Raw genomic sequence first — 22,384 nt, forward strand, 5'->3', positions numbered from 1 at the left:
GCAAACATAGGCTTCCGACAATGGGTCCCTGTGAGTTGTGCTGGATCACCTTTGCCTACCTCCTATAGGACTGGTTAGATTTCTACGGGTACCTCTTGCTGAAGAGTGATTGTCTGTGCCATGAGAAGGCGGGTCACAGTATCCCGGGAATAGGACCCATATAAATCTGTAACAGTTGTCAGAAGCTGGAGAACAGAAAGGAAGAGGATGCGACATCTACAGCTGCGGAGGTGGGCAAGGCGTCACCCAACAGCATGTTCAACAATGTCCAGTTTCAACATACACTGCATGTGGAATATTCATCAATTATTCAGCAGGACAAAAAAAAAAAATAAAGCTTGAGGTGTTACCATAGGGACACGTTTCAGCACCGATTTCCTTTTTTTAAATAAAAAATTTGGGAGGGAACAACACAACATCTCTAGAACTGTATATCAAGTTATTTCATAAGTACGGGGGGACACATTTTCAGGAACTCCCTTACAGACTAATATACGGCTTAAAAGGCACTATATAAATATTTACAAACACATGCATACTCAACTCACGGCAATACACAAGAGTACGTAGGGCACAGAGTACACATTCTTAATGATGAAGCTGCTTGTATGTATGCCAAAATTCACCACGTTGCTCCAGGCTGTCTCTCTGATTATCAGTCTTGGGGTCTTTCCACTGGTCACAGTCCAACAGTGGCTGCTGCATGAACCTCTGACCACAAATGTATTGCACAATAAGACTAGATTTTATGCGTCTTACCACCTTGTTCCTTACAAGCATATGCCAATGTATGGGGTTCCAGTATACAAGTGTCCACTCTGAAATATGGCCATTCCAGTATGAAGAGTTCCCAGTCATCTCCCCCCCCCCACCCCCGGACACATGAATGACTATTTTCACTAATAGACATACATTTTAAAAGGGTCCAGAACAGAAGGAGCATAAAAAAAAACACAACATGCATTCAAATGTCATGCGTAATCTCAGACAGTATCGGAGGAGACTCCGGGAAAAAAAAAATCACAGTCAGGGCTTAAATGCTGCAGTGTCACGTCCTGCCCGAACCAGAAAACCATTTGGTCACAAATCCAGTTCTCTAATTACCACACCACCTACTGCCTTGCTAACACAGTGCAACATGGTACTAAGCTGTATACATGGACCTGCTTTAGAACCAGGCATTATGGAAATGATTCATAACACCTGGCTAATGATCTGGCAGAAATGAAGATTTAAAAAAGAAAAAGCGTTCACATTCATCATCAATGTACTTCTCATAAAGTCTGTAAAAAAAAATGCATACATCCACCCATCCATATAGATATGATGGCACGCTTTACAAATGGCAGCCTTAAGCACGCCCATCAGTATTTCATGACCTGAAGCGCACGGTAGAACACTGCCGTACCCGGTCAGTGTGAAACTTTGGTCAATCCCCAGCACGTGGCGGATCACAGCGAGTGTGATCCACCACCAGCCCGCATCAGGGCCATGCCGCCAGTAAGAAGCTTCCGTCAGGCAAGTGTCCAGCCTCCTCCAGTTCAGTCCCAGTCGTACAGTCTGCCTGTGTCAGTCAGCGCGGGGGCCTGAAGGGGACTGTCATGGTGCTGCCCCTACAGGAAGTCCAACTCCAGGGCTTGGTAAAGGGAGATGAGGTCCCCATGGGCAGAGATGCGCCAGAAAGGCATGTTATGCTGCAACAACACAAGAGAAACATGCAGGAAACCAAAAAGGGGAGCCATCAGTCAATGGCTGAAAGCAAACCTAACAGGCACATGCTCCCTGGTGGCACACGCAGCACACCTCACCTGCTTGGCAGCCAGCTCTTCATCACGCCCATCTCCGATCACCACATAAGTGACCTTCTTCCCAAAGCGAGACACGATGCGCTCAAAGCAGCTCTCCTTCCCTGTAGGGTGGGGAGTGGCCCCAGCAGGGCGTAAAGGTACTTTACTCAAATGAAGCCATGACAAACAGCATCATATAGGGAAAAAAATAGGAAGGCAAACTAGCTTCCTGTAACTGAATAAGAAACATTCATTAGACTCATTAATAAGAGCAAGTTCACTGCATCTATGTTTAGCAAGCTTAAATTTAGAACAGCTCCTTCCTAAATGAAAAGATGAAGGTTAGAGACTATGCTGGAGGGGGTGGGCGCTCACCTATCTTGGTGGCACTGTAGATGTTCTCGATGGGGAAGATCTCTCCAAGACCATACAGCAGCACCTTGGCCAGGGCAGGGACCAGCTGTGTGGTTGTGACCAGCACGTTCATGCAACGACCCCTGGACACAAACGCAAAGGGACAGGCACATCGTTATGGGTCGCCGCGTCCACACGGGCTGCCTCTGCACGTTCGCCATCCTCCCACACGCACCGGGACTGAATGAGCAGCAGCGACTTGAGGGCCGTGCTCATCCAAGCATCGGTCACTCTCTCAATGTCGGTCTGGAGCCTCAGTAGAAGCTCCCTCTTCATGGGGCTCAGCAGGCCTGGGTGGGGGGAGAGAGAGAGGGTCTGAGCATTGCCTGTGCACCCCCACACTCATATTAATATGTGGCTGTCACTCACTCACCCCCCACATTGCCCTTGTAACTGTTGTAGATTTCCCGCAGCCTCCGGTACCGGAACGCGAGCTTGCGCATCCACTCTACCCCACCCTGCACACTGCCAGAACCTGGACCTGCACCACTGCCATGGCCTGCGAAGCTGTCTGCCAGGAAGTTGTAGTTGCTGTGGAAACGCAAAAATCCAGAGTGGCACAATGGTGGGATGGCCTCAGGGCCCCATGCGGTAGCAGGTTACTAACAGTTTCCTATAGACCAACATAAACCCCCATCACACGGCCCAACTTAAGAAGCTTGGAGAGCGACTGACATACATGGAGGATGCGATGTGCACAGGTGCCATGGAGCTGAGACCGACTTACCTCAGGTCCTGCCCACTGTCATCCGAGGCAACGTCTTCCACATGGACTTGATCACACTCCTGGGGAGGTAAACAGTAAGGCCAACCAGACAACAATCCAGACCCTTCATCCCATCGGGTCAGTCAAGACCACCACCCTATGATGAGAACTCAAGCTGAAAAATCAGCACGTGCAGGTCAGGCTGACCACACCACAGGCAATGAGGATGTGACACTGTCTGTATTTCTGTAGGAAACATTTGTCATTTGTCTGTATTTTGGAGAAGTTGCGCAATTTGCTCAATTTTCAGTTTTGTGACATTACAAACATCAAAGAAAGATGCATGAGTCTTGACTTTTAAGAGCCGGGTCACAGATTCTCAGATTCTTGCCCAACTGAACAAATCTATTCTGCCTTTTATTTGCAGCAACAGATTCCCTATTTAAATTCCAAACTTCCTTAAGGTGATGTCTGCGTGTCTCCCAATAGATGCTAATGTTCTTCCCAGTTTCATCGCCACAGACTCCCCCACATAAATAAATGACAGATTTTTAAATATGTTTACAACAGGCTACAATTATCACTGCGGATACAACATCTTTATTCGTCTCTACAACTGGGCACAACTGATGCTAACCTCCAGGTCATTAAAGAATAGATGTGTGTCAGCCAACTCGAAGATCAGCTCCTCCATCTGCAGGCCCAGGTTCAGCACCACAGTTGGGTCCTGGAAGGGGAAGGTATAATGAAACGACTGAACAAAAATATGAATGTAGGGAGTGCATTTTCACCAGTGAGCTCTTAGATGACCTTGCCAAACTTCTGAGCATAGGAGCCAGTGAGTAATGAATGGAAGATGATGATAGTTTCATCCAGGTCCCACAGAAAGATGCGCTGCAACAAGGGGGATAAAAATTCTCATTAGGACAGAAGTTCCTATAATATGGATGCACACACGTCATAGAAACACATACCTCCAGGTCACTGTCGGTCGAGTGCGAGTTCTCAGACTTCCGGCCCTTGCCTTTCGCCTTGCCTGTACTGTTCCTGCATCCTCCCTCCTCACGCTCCTGGCCACCTGCAGGGGGTGCCACAGCCACTGGGGAATCTGCAGGAGAGAACACAAAATATATAGCGTATTGTCCATTCAGCTCATCCCTCTTCTGTGAATATGTATTAAGCCGATTAATTTTACAAGGCACACAGCCCCAAAGTTCAGGCACCTTACTCATCTTGATATTTCTCTCCAAATAAGATTACAGGCAGCCCCTGAGTTAAATGTCCAAATTATGAATAACTTGTACTCATGAATGGACTTCCATAAAGAATCAAAAATTTGACTTAAATACAATGGTTTTTAATAATTAACACACATACTACTTTGTGACACAACTCATAAAAACACTGCGAGACTTCAGCGGATTCAAGGTACAGTACAGTACCGAATGTACTTTCATAATTACTGTGTTAGTGCTATACAGATGTTCCTCTACTTAATAACGACATACAAACATTTCAAGTTACGAACGGCCGTTTGGAATGTCGTTATTCAACATCATCTTAAGGGTATATGCAAGTACAAAGAACTAGGATGCTGGGAGCAGGCACGCTGCGCCGCTGGGAGCAGGCACGCTGCGCCGCTGGGAGCAGGCACGCTGCGCCGCTGGGAGCAGGCACGCTGCGCCGCTGGGAGCAGGCACGCTGCGCCGCTGGGAGCACGCACGCTGCGCCGCTGGGAGCACGCACGCTGCGCCGCTGGGAGCACGCACGCTACCCTGCTGTGCTCGGGGAGCCTAATGAACACAATCTGGACTTACAGTGCTCTTTGTTCGTATGTCTGAAAGTTTGTAAGTTGAAAGTTCATAAGTAGAGGAGCGCCTGTATTATTGTTCCGACTTACCTACAAATTTGACTTAAAGACTGACTTAAGGAACAGATCTTGTTCATAACCTGGGGACGGTCTATTTTTAGATAAATGTCCTTGGCCATTAACCATCTTGCTGTAATCCACAGAATGCAGACATCAAGCAGGATGGCTAGAGAGTGCAGCTGGTTGCATTATAGAATCTAAACATCCTTGGCTGAGGTTTCAAATCCCATGCCTGCTCTGTGTGTTTGGATACATGTTCCATCACTGCGTATTTCTGCCCACTGTGCCCCATGACGAACTGACATCCCATCAAGACAGCATTTTGCTTTATTAAAAGCCAGGTGGATATGACTAAGAGGAATGGCCATAACAAGGCTGATATATGTCCATTATGGAACAATGTTTGTTAGTCACGAGATAAAGTATAATTTCTACAATTTTACCCCTTTTGCATTAACACGGCACTGGTACCGGTGCCGGTGCCAAGCCAGTGTTTGGAACTGGTTCCACGCTTCCCACTATCAAAAAGAATGCATGCCTGAAAAACTGGCTCCAGTTCAGCTCCAGAGAACTACCAATCTGAAACTGCAAACCCGTGACATCAGCATGTGGGGAGGGGCCACAATACACTAACTTGTAATACAGCAACTTCTGCATACTTGTCATACTTGTTATAAACAGCGTTTGATGTTTTGTTTGATTTTAGTGTTTGCTGAAAATGTGCTGAAATTAAAGCAGCGCAATTCTTCATAGTACGAAGCAAATTATTAAATTTTACAAAGTACAAAAGACTACTGAAAAATGTTTTGAATAATCCCAACTTAAACAGTGCTGAAGTCAGCATTAGCCTAAACATTCTCCATAAAAAAATTATTATTTAATGAACTCAAAAATGTTACATGTCTGTCGTCAGATGAGTAAATCACCATCAGTTACAAATGTTGTTCTTAACCAGTGGAAATGCGGGCTGGTGCTCTGGTCATGCCAGCTGAGCACCACCTGAGAACCAGCTCCTAGTTGGCACCAGCACAACTCTAAAGAGGTATTTATGGGGCCAAAGGAAGTCCTTTGGTTTTGATTTGCAACTATAGCATACCACAGAAATCAAATATTGATATATAGAAATTTCCCATAAAGGCAGCAATTTTAAAGGGTTTCCCAACACAATGTCTTGCATAAACTAGTTCAGACGCACAAAGACAGACAACTGGGTGCTTAGTGTGGAGACCACACCTTCAGAATAAAACCTTAGCCCCTACAGATTCCTATGCTTGAATGCATGAGGCTCACAGGATTTAACATGATTGGTGAAGCTATCCTGTATTTGACATTTGATTGGTGAATCCAGGCCATCAGCCCCTTCCGATTGGCTAAGTGAGTGAACCTGTGTTGTTGGGCAGTCTGGCTGCGGTGGTACCCTCGGTCTTGTCTCCGGTGTATCCAGTCACAGCCACGCTCTCACCATCTCTACCGCTACTGGGAAGGCTGGCTGGCGTGTAGCTGGGGGGTGGAGTATAAAACTGGGGGAACTGGCTCTGGCCCAGTGTGCTGTAAGTAGAGAATTCCTGTAAAATGGAAGGGGAGGTGGGGGGTAACAATGCAACAGGGGAGAGAAGGGCCCAATTAGGTTGGGCAGCAGGGAAATGGCTCACACAACTATGCCAAGCGACCAGCCCCCCCCCACCTCCCCACCTGAGGTGCCACAGTGACGGAGGCAGTGGAGGGGGCTGTGACCGCAGGGATGTTGGCATACACACTGGAAGTGGTGAAACTGGACCCTGAGGAAAGAAAAAAACTTCCTGTTAGCACACAATTCTCAGGGGACATGTCACCACATGCCCCCCTACCCTTCAAATGCTCATGGAATTCGGGAGAATTTGACAAAGGCAGGTGAGACTATCATTTGATAGATAAGATCTATAAAAAAACATTTAACTGTAGACAATCACGGTACTATTGTCACCCTCATCTGCCACGTTTATGTGGCATCGAGCTTGCCTAGTGCCACATGCCTTGACTGGGGTAGGAGTAGTGCATCTGGCCAGGCTGAGATGAAGCATAGGATGTGCTGAAGCTGAGGAAACCAGTTTGACCAACAGGGGGTGCCTCAGACAAACTAGTCTCCGTTTTTATACCAGGCCACATGCTACCTAGAGTGGAGACAGAGAGAGGTAGGAACAAGGGAAGAATCAGGGAAAAAGAAGAATGTATTCAACAAACTGCTTTGGAAAACTGGACGCACGCCGCAGTAATCAACGGTAAATGTGCACAGTTTTGTCTTATACAAGCAATCACTCCATGAGACACGCACAGAAAACAGCCCAGAAACTGTCACTTCACATTTAAATATGCATGAAGCAACTGGGCAGGCTGTGCCACGATTGGTCAATCTACCAGGCAGAGTTGTGAGTTAGGGTGCGCTGTGACTGGTCAACTCAGCAGAATGGCACATAGCGGGACAAACCAAAGGGTGGGAGGCCGTAACCCTGGGCAACTGGGGGGAAGGCAGAGTAAGCGGGCTGCTGCGTCAGGGTGGGGAAGGGAGTGACAGCCGGGCTGGCAGTCGGAGTGGTGGCCTGAGGGTAGGACCTGTAAATCAAACATCAGTCAGTCAACCTTACTGGACGCACACAACATCCATGCGACCAGTGCAACTAGCACACAGAACCTAGAGCCGGTATCTATCTTTCTAATTTACAGAGTGTAATAGAGCATAATTGTCCCTGAAGTGCATCTCTAAAGTTGGGAGTCAAAAATTCATGGCACTTTACTCACTTGGTTCCATGGTATGCCTGGGTAGTGTAGTCATTGGCTGTGGTGGGGGTGAGGCCCTCGCAGGTGACCTCTGGGGAAAAAAATGTATAAAGTGCATAGGGGGTTTACATGATTGTACTGATGATCAGTGCGTTGTCCATGTCTGTTCATTCGTTGTGTAAACAAACATGAGCTTTGTGCACACGGACGTTCACGGCAACATACCACTGTGGCGGTAAGAGTTGAGGGTCTCACTTGACACCTGGTTCTCTGACGCAGTGTCTGTAGTCTGCGGATCACTGTTCTCTGGTGGGAAAAAAAGAACTGAGGCTATAAGACCCAGGCCTTGAACATAAAATACAGTTGACATACAAGTCTTAGGGTGAGGATACACAGGGCTTTTTAAGCAATAGTGCCGGATAGTGTTGTTGACCAATACTGCTTGGGTACTCTCCCATTGATATTGGGCAACAAATTTCTATTTGGAAAAACTTCGATCAGCAGTGAGCAACTTTTCACAATCATCCAGATCCATGAGTGGCCCTGTGTCTCACCTGATCGGCAACTGCCCAGCAACATGCTGCCACCTACTGGAAATGCCTAATAAATTACTTATTCCTCTAGGCATAAAAATCTGGGCTACATGCACACCAACCAGTCATCTGCAGTGAAATTCATGTCAAGTTCCCTTGTCTGCAGCCGAAAGCACATGCGGAAAAGTATCAATTGGCCTTAAGTGGCACTGCCACCCAGTCTTGTCCACAGTTGCCGTCTCCACTTTTGGTTCAAGTTGTGCTTGATGGTACCAGAATTAATAGTAATTTTGTCTCTTAGGGACATATCATAACTGGACTGGACACAAAGCGATGCCGTTTCCTACCATAGAAACTGCTTGTATCTTTTGGACTCACTAACCTTTACTGAGCTGGGGTTCCGGAGGTGGGGGGTAAGAATTGGTGTCACCCCCTGGTGGCGGGCTGCTGTCATTTGCCACCCCAACTTGCCTGACACACAATAAACTGATGATGAAACAAAACAAACTACAGAAGTCGCTTTAAATGCATGTAAATGAATCTCAGCACTCTGCTGGCCCCAGGGCCTCAGAAGCACAGCATCTCAGGGATGCGAGCTAGTTGTCATGAAGTAGGACCAGAGTAACTGAGCAAGGGTTTTCAACAACATTACTCATTTTTCATAGGCTTTGTTAGCACATCCAAATAACCTGTAATCAGATTTTAAGATGCGACAGAAGAGTGACTGACCTTGGCTCCTTCTCCTGGACAACATCCAAATCATGCCGAGCTTTCTTTGTCTGCAATGAGAGAGACATTTATCGATACCAGCTAATAAGCGTCAGATGCTGGCACCCGCTAAGGTAAAGGCTAAGCCTCAGAGGCTGGTACATGCTAAAGAACGGGAGGGTGATATGGCCAAAATGTTATCATACGATTTATTTGGATATACATATTACGATCCAAGATATGGATTATGATTTTTTGGAAAGTATGTAGAAATGTTAATTAACCAGCAACCACTTTACTGTTAGGATACCCTCGCTGGTTAACTTAATAATTATGTTTATTCTGTATTTGTGTGTGTGTGTATATATATATATATATATTATATATATATATATATATATATAAAAAATTGGACTTTGTAGCAGAAGTGCTTTTCAATTTAATATTAACATTTTAAAAATTGTGTACAAATGAACATTTATCAATTTTTTATCAATAACCGCAATCTTCTGAACTTTACAATCAAATACAAACAAATAAAGGAGAAAAAAAATAGATTTTGAACTTTTGTGCCAATAAGAACATTTTGCTTGTTTGACTGCTGCAGAACATGTGGGAGACGCTGTGGCTCAGAACGATGCGCAGACGCATAGCCAAACATTCCGTGTGTTTTGGCACTAATGTTTCAGGTGGTTAAAAAGTGTTGCTGTGTTGCCACCTGTTATTTAAACAGTATCTTTGCAAAGTTTGCAAGCACAATCAAAACAGATCCTGTTTTGGAACCTCATCAGCCATGCCAAACACGTTTTGACAGCATAGCTGACCTACCTATGGATCGTAGCTTACTGGTTAAAAAAAAAAAAATCAATTAAGTTTTTTTGAGTCAAGATCTAATCACTAAGATCTATCTAGTATAAGCTTATATATCTATAAGCTTTGCTTCATGTTGGACTGTTTTTGTAGTACTCTTGTAGCCTCTGAAAGTGCAGGCATTGTATGACAGGCGCTTGCAGGTCTGTTCTGTAGTTATAACAGTAGTGCTAAGTGCATTTGTAACTAGGCCTTTATTGGAAGCTCAGCTTAGTCGACTCCTCAATAGCACATAATGTACCCTTTGCCTTACTATGTATATAACTTTCGACAAGTGCCTACCAAATTAAAGTTAATCTGCTGTACAGTGGTTCTTGCAGCAAATGGTATTGTGGATACGATTGTAACAGAGTATGATAAAATATCGCCAAACTAAGGTAAATAAACCTTTCAGGCTGATACTCGCTAAGGCTGTCCTGGATAATTATATTCTGTGGAGGGTCAAATCTGAGCTTCACCATGCCAGCAGGCGCTTTTTAATAACTAAAATTAAAGCTACAGTATAGAGTTGCACGATATCACATTGCGATGTGAAATGTCCACAACTAATATTGCAATACATACCTCATAAAACAAAAAATGACCCAAAATAAACTATAGCCAGATACAACTTAAGCTGTGTTCACACTATCACGCTAAAGTGACTCAAATCTGATTTTTTTTTTTTTTTGCCCGAATGTGACTCAAATCTGATTTTCATCAGGATTGTGTGGACATACAAATCCAATATTTTCAAATGTGTGGCACCAGACTGGATACGTATCCGATTTGTGACCATGTGACATGGTTGTGAATGCTCAGGTCAGAATTCATGTCGTTTCTTGCATGCGGTGAACATTTCTTTGTTGTTTGTGATGCAGATGCCTTGTGCAAAAATGTATCGATGTGCAAATGAGAACCGTTTCGGAGGAGAGATGGATTCACATTGTGATAATGCTGGAACGATATATTGTGCAGCCCTACAACAGAAGCTTTTTGGAGAGACTAAATTTGCATGTCAGTGTTGAAGTAACAGTTGTATTCGTGATTATGCAATAATTAAAACATATATGTTTTTTTCCCCCATTGTAATGATCAAATGGGCCAGCTTTTACCCAGGTCTGTGTTGAGATAAAGTGGAGTCAATGTGCATTGCACACTGACACCTGCTAACGCAAAGGAGTTTCATGACTATTCCTACTGCCATTTGGAGCTATAGAAGCAGAGAGAAGCTAATCAGGGCTAGAAGTCACATGAATATTGTTACATATCTGTTAATGGGTTTGTATATGAGGCACACGTTGAAACTCACCGGTAGTTGGGCCACGTCCTGTGATTCGTCCATACTTGGAGGGAGCGACTGGGCCCGTTTCCACGGAGCTGGAGACCTACAGGTCTATTCTCTCTGTCTGTAGATACACAGCACCCAGCTTTAAGCACGTTCATCGGGTCCACATCACAACCTAGTACCACCACACTGGCCCATGAAAGAAGCATGCCACAGGAAGCAGTATCCTTGACGAGCCTCCTAACATACATTCTGTGAGCATTAATCCAGATATTCCTCCCTCATTGAATGAAGGCTTCATAGCCTGAGGTACAAACAATTATTTCAATAGATCCTATAAGGCAGGGGTGGTCCTAAGCAAAGTGGTCTATGTGAGCATCACCGCTGGAAGACCCCCCCATCTGTGGCAAAGGGAAACTGGCTGGCAAGTCAGCATCCCCACAAAAGTTCATGTCCAAGGGGGCCGCCCACAGGATTGACCGCTGTAAGAATAAGATGCTATGGACCCTCAAACATTTATGTAACAGCACTATCACAAAAGGGGAAAACGGTTCAGAACATTAAAACATAAAAACACTGACAATAATAAACGCGAAGACAATATACCAACCTATTTTTCAACTGCTTATCCAGTACAGGATGACAAGGTAGATTGTAACATCTTATATTTATTGTATTAGCCATTATTGGACCTTATAAGACTGTTTTCAACTGGAAACCAAGGTTGTCACAGCAAAGTGAGCAACCTAATTTATCTGAACAGGAGGGAACTACAAGTCATGTTAATATCTTTTAATGAATTTATAGAACAGTAGGGAGCACAGACACTAAGGAAGTGGATTTATGATGGAGTTTCCAGTCCCAGAAGAGCTCAGCTGAAGCCTTTTTGAGAGACTTAACCTGAATTGATTTAGTAATTTGTTCTAAATGGATGAAGTACAAAATGTTAAGATATGGGTTTCTGAACTGAGTCTATTTGACAGATATTATTATGATTATAATGATAAAATAATTAAAATAAACCAGTACATGAACAACAACTCTGCATTATCATCATAGTACCTGCAATTTTACGTAAATAGTTTCAGACATTAAAATGATAAGTTTCCCTGAATGCCTACATCTCTAATGTCTCAAAGTTCATTCACGATTGCTCATCCTCTGCTCTGAATCCATACTATCAGCATCGCATGGACATTGACAAACACCTGCTGCTAGGTCTCCTAGCAACTCCATCTACCCGGAAGTGTGAAGCAAAAAATAAAAAATAAAAAAAACGTATGCAGAGAGACCCAAACGGCCTATAGCTTGTGGCAGTATATAATCCTGTCTGCAAGCATGGGCACGTTTGTGTGGACTACTGAAGGCTTCCCACACCTTACACATCTCATATCAGCCAGATACACATTTGAGAATAGCATGACATAATAATCACATTTTCCACTGTTGTCCAATAAACACCACAACTTCTAGTATTACCGTGCTGCCCTGATTATTGTTATTTATCGGTTTGGACAAACGTAGCTGAAGAAATGAATCATGACTGGATAGCCCTATAAAGGCTGACAAGACTGCTACAAGCAGATTCATTCCAGATTCAGATTCATCCCGTTTGGAGAGCAAAAACAAAGGCTACGAAAAAGATAATTATTGAATAGTTACATCTGTAATAATGGCCGATTATAAATACAACTGAGCTGTTTAATTCCTGCTAATCAGGCAGATTTGCTCGTGCAATGTCATGCTCATGCCACTTATTTGTATAATATATTGTTTCTGACGTCATAAAATACCTATATTTGTATTGTGCTGTTATGTTAGTCGGAAAAAAAATACATTGTCAAATAAACTATAAAATGCAATGTCTAAAAAATCTTTACACATATGAACAACTCATTACAAAGATCTTACAATAAACCGATATCTGATTTTATAAACGAATTCAATCTGAGAATATGGGTTAAGTAACAGAGATACAGACACGTTTCAAACCGCTTCAGCAAGGGACAAGCTGCGGATTTCTCTCAAAACCAAACGTCCGATTGTCCAAAATATGAAAGCACACTTCACCTAAACACACGTACACCAGCAGGAACTTGGAAAGCAAAGGCGTGTTATAGACCATCAGAGAGCCGTACTTCTGCGCTGCCGGCTGGCGGCCAACAGTGAAGTCGGACGTGCAAGCAGGGATTCAAGGACGGGGAGTGAAGGTGAAACCCGCCGACCTCGCCGGTCCGGACCGGACCCAATTTGCTTTAGCCTTCTTTTTATGTCAATAATTCAGCTCGGCTTACTTTATCATCCGTTATTCACGACTAGCCACAAAGATTATAGGAATAAACTTTTAGCGTTTAGCGTACTCGGCCAGACTCATTGAGGCGGGTTAAAAGGCAAGACGTCGTCATACAGCAGTACGGAGGCACGAATACACTCAGCTAGCTAGTTAGTAAGCGATTTGCGACCACATATCAATCCGGCCAACGTACTGGGTTGCATTTGTATTGGCATGTATTCTTTGGACTGACGCGGCATTCATTTATTTATATAAATGCAACAATACATATATGCAGTTACAGAAACAAATGTGCCCCCCAATTATTAAAATGAGCATAACCGGGGAGAAAAAAAACTTTCCACTGTAGATCTAGCATGACAGCAAGCTTGCTAATGTTACCCTAGCAAGCCGACACACTCTCCCAGTTAATACAAAGCGGTCTGGCCTTGCACCTAATTAATTAATAAGGACTCGTATGAAATTTTTTATATGTGCGGAATATCAGATAAACTAAAGGAGAACTTACCATTAGTATACGAGGTTTTATTTAGGGTCAGCGCGCTCCGGTTTTTCGTAGTAATTCACTCCACTCGCCTCAGTCTGTTGTTAAGGAGCACTATTTAGCAGGAAGTGCCGACGGCGCGCCGCTCACCGCGCATGCGTATGCACAAGCGCTACGGGTGTCCGTCAGCTAGCTTCAGTTGAAGTCGACGTATTTCTCCGAAGTATGGAAGTGCCTGCGACAAACAGTGAATCATTTCTATACGAAAACAACAATAACTGTATGGAGTATTCCGTAAAATGTACATTAGTGTGCATAGTTTGGAAATGGGATATTCAGCGCCTTTCACCTCCACACACTTTCTACATTTAAAATGAACGATAAGTTGAGTATAGATTGGTATTTTAAAATTATGGTATTATATCCAAAAATATCCGTCCATCTTCCATATGCTTATCCAGTACAGGGTTGCAAGCAACTAAAATATACCTGCGGTAACAGACAAAATGACATGTGCAGACATCCACTGCAAAAAAAATATATATTTCAGGGAGGTGGATGGGGGACAACCAGGAGAGGGAGGGTGCAGGCTAGGCCTGGGCAGTATTACAGTAAGCCCCCCCCTTCCAGCCACAGATCCGTCGGTAAACTGGGAGGTTTTATTGCATCTTATGTTGGTCCCACAAAGATCACAACTTTTCACTCTGTATTTTATAATTTTATTGTTCTTGGCAATTGCTTTAAAAGCAGCATTTATAATAACAAATTTAACATGTTAGTTGACATGATAAAAATACAAAAGCAGATTGAAACATCTCCATATATTTCACTATGGAGGCTCTTCCTCAGCCTGAGCTTATGGGCACAAAAGTGTTTTTTTTTAACTACTAGACTGAGGAATCAAGCTAAAAAAAAAATAAACCAAGAGGTATATTGAGGCTTTGAAAAGCCACATTGAAATAATACATGTCCCTCTTAAATAAATCCCATTGGTTTAAACAACCAGACAGCACAGTCTTATTGTTCCACCAGAGAAAGTCGCACGAACAGAAAGCCTCAGTGAGTTATAGTGCTCTGGCTGTGAAAAGGTCGCTGGTTCGGATTCTGTGGCCAGCAGAGAAACATCACCACTGGCCCCCTGAACAAGGCTTTTAAACACAGCTGATCCAAGGATACTGACTGACCGTCACATTTCTGTCAGTTTGGACAAAAGCATCTAAATGCATCCGAGGGCTTGTCATTTCTAAATCAAAGTGTGCAGATGACAGTTATTATGGATTTGACCTCAATCACTTAGCTTCATTTAAGTTATGTTATTGCTTAATCTCTTGTCGATTCTCCTTCAGAAAAAAAGTTAATCAGCATTTTTTTTACAGCACTATACAGTAGCATGTGTGTATTTATCAGGGTTGTAGTAATGTCACCGTAAGTCAGGAGTGCCTGAGTAGTGAGTCTGAATCATTATATACAAAACTGTGTTTGTCATATACACATTATACACAGTTATTATACAGAAATGCGCAAACTCAGACATATGTAATGTACAACATAGGAGTGTACTGGTTTTATTAAAAGAATTTGTACAATAAAATAGATTTTAGTATTATAGTATCTAGTGTTAATCAGAAATATGATACCTAGCAAAGAACTATTTGTATGCATGAAATGTGAACCATTTCATGCATAAGCATTAATGGTAGGAGACCCCCCTAATGTGATATACCCATATTTGTTTGTCGGGTCTATCAGTAACTCTGGAAGTAGGGGTGCTGAGAGTGCCCCCCCCCCCCCCCCCCTTCTGGCGAAATTCTCTTTACGCCTCCATCAACTTGCTCAGTGTGGGTGAGAGCAAGCTGGTTGTGAAGGGCAGCCACCTATTGCAGCACCCAGGGAGCTGGGGGGTTAAGGGCCTCGCGGGAAGGAGCCTCAGATATACTGAGAGCAGGCTTGAACCAGTAAGCTTCTGATCACAGGCACAGAGACACTGAGCCACACACAGCCCCTAATACTATACTGCACTGTACTCAGTACCCTCACAACTGAGTATTGTAGAGCAGTGTGCCCATGTCTATAGTTTTTGTCAAAGAAAACATTTGTGTACACAGTTTTAATAATAATTTCAAAACAAATTCCGTTTTCCTGCTGTTCCGAATTTCCGAACCATGAAGCCAGCAGACAGCCATGCTCATGTTTAGGTGTCTGTTTACACAATAGAATCCAAAATGATCCCAAACTGAAGTCTCTAAAGACACTTTGTTATTGATGATAGTACTGTGTCAAACTCGCACATATCAGTCACTTAACAAAAGCGGGCAGTGTGCAACTGGGCAAATATATTAGTAATATGTGAACAGCATAATCACAGTAACTTACATTTAATGTGATACTTAAAAATTAATATTTCTCTCACGGGAATCTAATACTTGCCGCCGTGAAGAATTGCGATTTGTACCTGAATCCTTTTCTCCCCATACCCCTAATAAGCACTGGTAGACACATTTAGTAGGATAGTAGAATTTCATGTTTTAAAATGAACTATTAATGTATATTGCAGGCCTTAGATGTCTTTTTATAATTACAAATCACAGTGTCAAAAGCAACTGAGTCTAAGTGCAAGTCTGAGTCCCATATGACTCAAGTCCAAGTCACACAAAAATGCAACTCAAGTTGGACTCAGATCCTGGACTTGAATAACACAATCCTGATACATATATACACACACAAAATACGGTTGGTCCATAGTTCATACATAATCATAATCTTAGTCAAGCATTTCATTGTGCGAACACATTTAATGCAGCCAGGCTTGCTGAAACTCCAGTAAAGACAGACACTCAAGCTGCACCAAATGCAACTCAAAAGGGAGGATGTGAGATCCAGGACGTGAGAGGGAGAGGAGAACATCATTGTGATCTAGAATATGGAGAAAGCATGTTCTGTGTTACCATTGCCTTTAAAAATCAGCCATGGCCACCTTACTGTGTGTAATACATGAAATGTGTCTAAAATTGCTAAACTTCTATAGAGTGCATTAGCAATGAGTTTACATGACATTTTATATAATATATATTTTGCAATACAATTTCACAAAACAAATTTGGAGTCAAAAACAGGTCGTGTGAATGGGCATACCCTGGGTGAGGGTAGTTACAGTGACGTACACGGGCTTGTACTCTGGCCCTGGAAATCTCACATCCTCTGTTCACACATTCCTGGTCCACTGACCACAAACACATCAGAGAGGTCGCACTTCAAACTCTGTTGCTGTTTAGACATGAAGGTGCCGTCGACCAAACCACCCAGCAGACTGGGAAAGAGGTAGGTCCCCCCCTAATCTAAGGCCTGGTCAATTGAAGATCCATATGAGAACCCGGGAAAAGCACCGGCCGCCTCCCGCATGCTGCTGGTCACTGTGCTGCTGTCAGGGTTGCACAGGGAACCAGGCACTGGGAGGTGGGTGAACTCAGGGTCAAAATGCCTCAAATCGGTAGGCCCAGCCTGTGGGGCAATGGTAGGGGATAACATGGTACAACGTGTCAACACAGATTCTTTCAACTTTGGTAACCTAAATTAGTACACACCTCAGCTGGGCTACTCACCAATGGAGGGACAAAAGGAGGCTGGGTCTTCTTGGCCATCAAGTCATCCCAGTTGATGGGTGAGAAGAAGGCGTGGCTTCTGACCTCCATCTATAGGGGATAAGACACACGGATGCACCTCAGCCCACACCTCTGGAATTGCCGTTAAACCCAACCTGATGCTGTGCAGAAGGCCAGATGAGTACACAAGCCTTAGCAGAATGCATTAGTGTGTGTGTGTGTGTGTGTGTGTGTGTGTGTGTGTGTGTGCACAGTACTCACAAAGTCATTGCGTGCCCCCATTCTCTGAGTTCGGTCTTTATGCAGCAGAGCCTCCAGCAATGCTCGACCAGCATTAGACACATTTGGCTTGAGAACTGGGTCCTTGTTCAGGATGTTGTTGTACATTTCATCTGTATTGCTACTGTAAAACGGAGGCTGTAGCAAATCGAAAGAGTGACAATCCTGTGTTAGCCTTCTCCATAGCACGCATGACGACGAGTAACCAGCTTTCAGACTAAGCTTGTGCCACAAACATTCTATGATCCTCTCTTCTCAATTTTTGTTTATAAACACAATTCAACGGCTAAAAAGTGTGGATAAAGTGTCTCCCACAATTAACCTCTTATATGAATCTATAAAATCAGGGCACCTGGGGCAGTGGTGGCCTAATGGTTAGAGAAATGCACTTGTGATTGAATGGCTGCTGATTTGAATCCCCAACCAGGACGATACTTCCCCCAAAGGCACTGAATTAGCTGCCTACTTCAGCCATCTGTACACATAATAATCACCTCTTAAGAATGTAGTCACGTATCAGTACTGATATATTTTTTAGTGACAACTATACGGTGTCAGGTGGAACTAGAAGTCTCAGAATGCAGAGCTTGGCTGTGTGGGAAGACGAGCTCTCTGCTCACCAGGCCGTATAGCATCTCATACAAAACAGCCCCCAGGCACCACCAGTCCACTGTGCGGTCATACGCCTGCTTCTGCAGCACCTCAGGAGCCAGGTACTGAGGAAGGGAACACATGACGCTAATCAGTCATGGGAGGTCTTTTTTTGAGGATGGTTAAATTGATGGTAGTTGGACTTACTTCTGGGGTCCCACAAAATGTAAAGGTGACATCATCGTGCTCCAGACTTTCCTTGCAAAGGCCGAAGTCCGTCAGCATGATGTGGCCCTGTGAGTCCAGCAGGATGTTCTCTGGCTTCAGGTCCCTTTAAGGGGGAACAGAGAGCTGCCTATCACTGGACCATGTCCCCGAATGTATAACATTGCGCTTTGCTCGTTGCTCATTGCTCTGTCAGATGCTCACAAACAGAGTAGAGATGTAGCCAACAATGTTCTTTTCCATCCATCCATCCATCCATCCATATTCCATAACCGCTTATCCAGTAGAAGATTACAGGGAGCCAGGAGCCTATCCTGGGTAGTACATGGCGCAAGGCAGGGGATGCCCTGGACGAGATGCCAGTCCATTGCAGGGCGTACACTCACACTCATGGTCACACACTTTAGGGAATTTTGAAACACCGATTCACCTAACTGCATGTTTTAGGACTGTGGAAGGAAAGAGGAGTACGTGGAGGAAACCCACACAAATATGAAGAGAACACGTAAAGTTCACAAACGGCAACCATGTCCTTTTCTAAACTGAAGTACAAGCAACGCAAGTTGAGGCCACCAGGGGGAGCTCTGATATGACCGCATGACGTACCTGTATATGATGTGTATGCTGTGCAGATAGCCTAATGCACCAGCTATCTCTGCTGCATAAAACCGGGCACGGGGTTCCAGGAACACCCGCTCACGCTGGAGGTGGCAAAATAGCTTGAGAGAGGGGATACACAGCTTTAATAGACACCCACTCACACACAGACAGCCAGCCATGTTCAGGCAGGGCTCATCAGAGCAGGTGCTCACCTCTCCACCGTTGGCATAATCCAGCACGAAGTAGAGCTTATCAAAAGTCTGGAAGGAGTAGTGCAGGCCCACCAGGAAGGGGTGCTGTAGGTTCTTCAGGAGAACGCTGCGCTCGGCCATGATGTGCTTTTGCTGAAGGGGAACGACAGTACTGAGAGATGCATTTGCTAGAAAAATGTCTCCCCCTCTATGATATGGCCAAACTCTGTTCCCATGCACCCCAGACACCCATTTATTTTAGCCAAAGCTTAACTTATTCAAAATACCTCAAACAATAAGCTCCAAAATATTACTTTCTTGCGGGTGATCGTACCCCTACTATCCCAGGCCCATAATGAGTAGTGTTTCTTCACCTCTTTCTTCTTCAGTACAATCCTCTTCTGAAGGACCTTCACAGCATAATAATGGGAAGTTTCTTTGTGTCTGGCCAAAAGAACCTGGTTGGGCAGAGAGGCATTGTGGTATGTTAGCCAGACACCCTGACTAACATTCAGCTATGAAGACTGATAGCATCTGTCAGCTCACCTTGCCAAAGCTTCCTTTGCCAATGACCTTGAGGTAGTCAAAGTCACATGGTCTGACTCTGGAGAAAAGAGAGAAAACGGGGTTAGCCTGGGCAAGGAAGGAAAGGCAAGAGGTAAGAGAGCAAAATTGGTGAATGTTTAATACTTACTGGCTGTCCTCAGCCAGGGACGGCTAGAGGAAAAAGGGAGAAAATATTTATTTTATTACATATTTAAAGGACTGTAACTCATATCAGCGTAAGTGGTTAAGAGATGAATGTGTGGATGGATGGATATTTATTGCGGGGTAAACTGAAATGAAACGCTCTCATTATCTTCTAAGGACCTCACCGAATTTACTTTGAATCCTCCTTCAGTCTCCTTATTATGGTTCTCGTGAATCTTTAGGTACGTTCTGAAATACGACCTGGAGACACAGAGACAGAAATAGCTTAAAATAGTTATGCACCGCTCGTGTTTACCACTAGGGGGCAATATCATGCTTATTTTCCCCTCAGAAGAACACCGAGAACCATAATTTTACAGTGAGAGCAACTTCTACAAAGAAAATAATATGGGGAGCTATGTGTTTGGTAAAAGGTATAAACGAGATGGGGTGTACACGCAGAAGTTTAAAAAATTAAATTGATTTTTGATCCTATTTCTAAAAACTCGTGGTAGCTATTTATTGGATTGCGAAGGATGCATTAATTTGCGACCACAGGATCCAAGTATGACCTGAATGCTGGGTTTCACCAGGAGTCTTGGACGCAGTAATGTGTTCATATAGCATTTTATGGTTATCCCTGGTCTTGAAGGAATTAGCACCATCTTGCTAATAAGTCAGTACAGCTACTTCTGTTCTGGTGTCTGCAAGTGGACTAAGACGGTTCCACAGGACCAGAACTGTCATTCGCAACCCCCGTCTGGAGCTCACAGTTAATTGGATTAGGAAAGGTATCCTGAGCTTAGCCTGCGACTCAAGACTTGGGGCATTGGGTCATGGTAGGGTTATGAATGAACAGGCGCCAAGACCTTCTAAAAGGACATGTGTACACTAACAACTAATCCACAGATTATACGGGCAGGATGTACCTTTCCATTATTACTGCGTTTAAGGGGCTTAAAACTGTACATGTTCAGGCATTAGACAGCACATGGATATGAGAATTAGAAAAAGAGAGCATGGGCCTAATTGATATTTCCTTGCAATATGTGACAGTTAAGTGATGTCATCGTTTTTCCATCCGTCACTTACCGCGGATATAAACCGGAAGTCAAAATTAGCTTCTGAATTAATTCGTTCCAACCAAGTTTTCGCTCCTTGATGAAACCTTTGATAAAATGGAAATGAATAAAGTAAAAAACATTATAAATAAACCCTTAATTCGTTCACGTGTAGTTGACATTTTCAACCAGTGAAATCTTTACATCTGTGTTAATGCATTTGGTGTTCCCTGTCAGTAAGTTCAATAAATGAATTTATATGAATATATGATTAGAGTATCTATTATTAAAAGGTATTATAGAAATTGGAATGGATTGTGCAAAACATCTCCAACGGATAAACATCTAATGTACATTAATTACAGCGATGGAATATAACCAATAGCATATATATTTTTAGAAGTCAATATTCTGCTAACCCAGCCGGCTTCCAGAGCTAATTATAGTGACTAAACTTCATACGTCACTCGTTTTGAATTTGCCAGATTTAACACTGAGCATTTTGCTTAACACGTCAATAACGCAAACAGACATTTTTTTAAATTGAATATTTAATACCGTTGTACTCATGACAATATTATGCGAATTGCAACTCGAGTCAAAAGACAAATTTAAAATATGTATGTTATACAAAATATGTAATTTGATCGATGATGTACAATTTGAGGTATTACATTACTTTACAATTTTAAACTGTTTTCAATTACAGATAACAATAAAAAAACAAGCAATACGGATTAATGATAGAACCCATGCAGGTTTAACTATAATGTTTCAATTGCTATAACAGATTTAATATAAATTCCATTACATGTTGCACAGCAGTACTGCACACCAAATGGCAATGACATTAAATGTAGATAACCTACCGGCAAGAATTGATACAATCCCTCTCATTTTTGAATATGTAAAGTCATATCTAGCTTCAGTAAAAGCCATCATATAATTTACAGAAAAGACGACGAAACTGGCAAAACGTTGCAGACACTCCGGAGCACGTTTAAAACTGTGGGAAAATCTGCTTTCAGCGCCCACTACGTTGAGCAAAGCCTGCGAGCGCACCCCTTAACTTGGCTCTCGTACAGGACACGTGCTTCGAAGGGGCTGCACCTCAACGTCACTGCAGTTACCATGGCTACCGCCGTAATAGACACGTAATTATCATGGGACATAGCTTTGAAAAGTTATAATGTGCCCTCCCCTATGCAACCAGGGTGGCAGCATCCTCGAATGGAAACGCCTCACCCTGAGCTGCCCAGGGTTGCCAAAATAAGAGGCACATGGCAGCATTATTGAAATATCTTGAAAAATCAGGCTTTAATTTAGATTCAGGACTATGTTCCACTTTGGTAGAATACAGGGGTGGGTCATACGAGACATTTGGCCTACATGTTGATGGGTCAGCTGAAGTAAGGGGCGAGGCTGTTGTTTGCAACTGACCCCCCAGTGTCCTAGACTGCCC

General features: G+C 43.5%; 2 protein-coding genes across 3 annotated transcripts; both read right to left on the reverse strand.

Moving 5' to 3' along the window:
• Positions 1-223: 223 nt before the first annotated feature.
• Positions 224-13,852, reverse strand: eya3 (EYA transcriptional coactivator and phosphatase 3). Its single transcript, XM_048993437.1, has 19 exons — positions 13,711-13,852; positions 10,934-11,030; positions 8,794-8,843; positions 8,447-8,535; positions 7,757-7,837; positions 7,553-7,622; positions 7,242-7,366; positions 6,790-6,927; positions 6,470-6,555; positions 6,162-6,342; positions 3,882-4,015; positions 3,718-3,801; positions 3,545-3,634; positions 2,929-2,987; positions 2,575-2,732; positions 2,377-2,491; positions 2,163-2,284; positions 1,809-1,909; positions 224-1,694 (listed from the first exon to the last, which is right to left on the reverse strand). Exons 2-19 carry the CDS (start codon positions 10,964-10,966, stop codon positions 1,614-1,616), a joined length of 1,797 nt encoding a protein of 598 aa, XP_048849394.1. The 5' UTR covers positions 10,967-11,030; positions 13,711-13,852; the 3' UTR covers positions 224-1,613.
• An 886-nt stretch (positions 13,853-14,738) lies between these two features.
• On the reverse strand, positions 14,739-21,992 carry LOC125719029 (serine/threonine-protein kinase Sgk1-like). Of its 2 annotated transcripts, XM_048993440.1 has the most exons (13): positions 21,792-21,992; positions 20,954-21,029; positions 20,047-20,122; positions 19,866-19,888; positions 19,718-19,775; positions 19,546-19,629; positions 19,193-19,324; positions 18,987-19,099; positions 18,363-18,486; positions 18,185-18,280; positions 17,547-17,702; positions 17,286-17,375; positions 14,739-17,184 (listed from the first exon to the last, which is right to left on the reverse strand). In XM_048993440.1, exons 1-13 carry the CDS (start codon positions 21,862-21,864, stop codon positions 17,017-17,019), a joined length of 1,269 nt encoding a protein of 422 aa, XP_048849397.1. In that variant the 5' UTR covers positions 21,865-21,992; the 3' UTR covers positions 14,739-17,016. The 2 variants fall into 2 exon arrangements, with proteins under 2 accessions (XP_048849397.1, XP_048849395.1); XM_048993438.1 differs by having other exon boundaries at positions 18,987-19,324.
• Between the last annotated feature and the right edge of the window lie 392 nt (positions 21,993-22,384).

Source organism: Brienomyrus brachyistius, chromosome 23 (genome assembly GCF_023856365.1).
Source record: "Brienomyrus brachyistius isolate T26 chromosome 23, BBRACH_0.4, whole genome shotgun sequence".
Classification (NCBI taxonomy): Eukaryota; Metazoa; Chordata; class Actinopteri; order Osteoglossiformes; family Mormyridae; genus Brienomyrus; species Brienomyrus brachyistius.

Bases quoted from the DNA above. Each gene is read 5' to 3' on its own strand.
- eya3 (XM_048993437.1), bottom strand. From the start codon at position 10,966: ATGGACGAATCACAGGACGTGGCCCAACTACCG. The intron at 2,733-2,928 runs GTAAGTCGGTCT...GCGTTTCCACAG, and splicing joins GACAGTGGGCAGGACCTGAG to CAACTACAACTTCCTGGCAG. The intron at 1,910-2,162 runs GTGAGCGCCCAC...CCCACCCTACAG, and splicing joins CTACAGTGCCACCAAGATAG to GGAAGGAGAGCTGCTTTGAG.
- LOC125719029 (XM_048993438.1), bottom strand. From the start codon at position 21,864: ATGATGGCTTTTACTGAAGCTAGATATGACTTTACATATTCAAAAATG. The intron at 19,776-19,865 runs GTAAGTATTAAA...TCTTTTCTCCAG, and splicing joins TCCCTGGCTGAGGACAGCCA to AGTCAGACCATGTGACTTTG. The intron at 19,325-19,545 runs GTGAAGAAACAC...GTTCCCCTTCAG, and splicing joins TTGTACTGAAGAAGAAAGAG to CAAAAGCACATCATGGCCGA.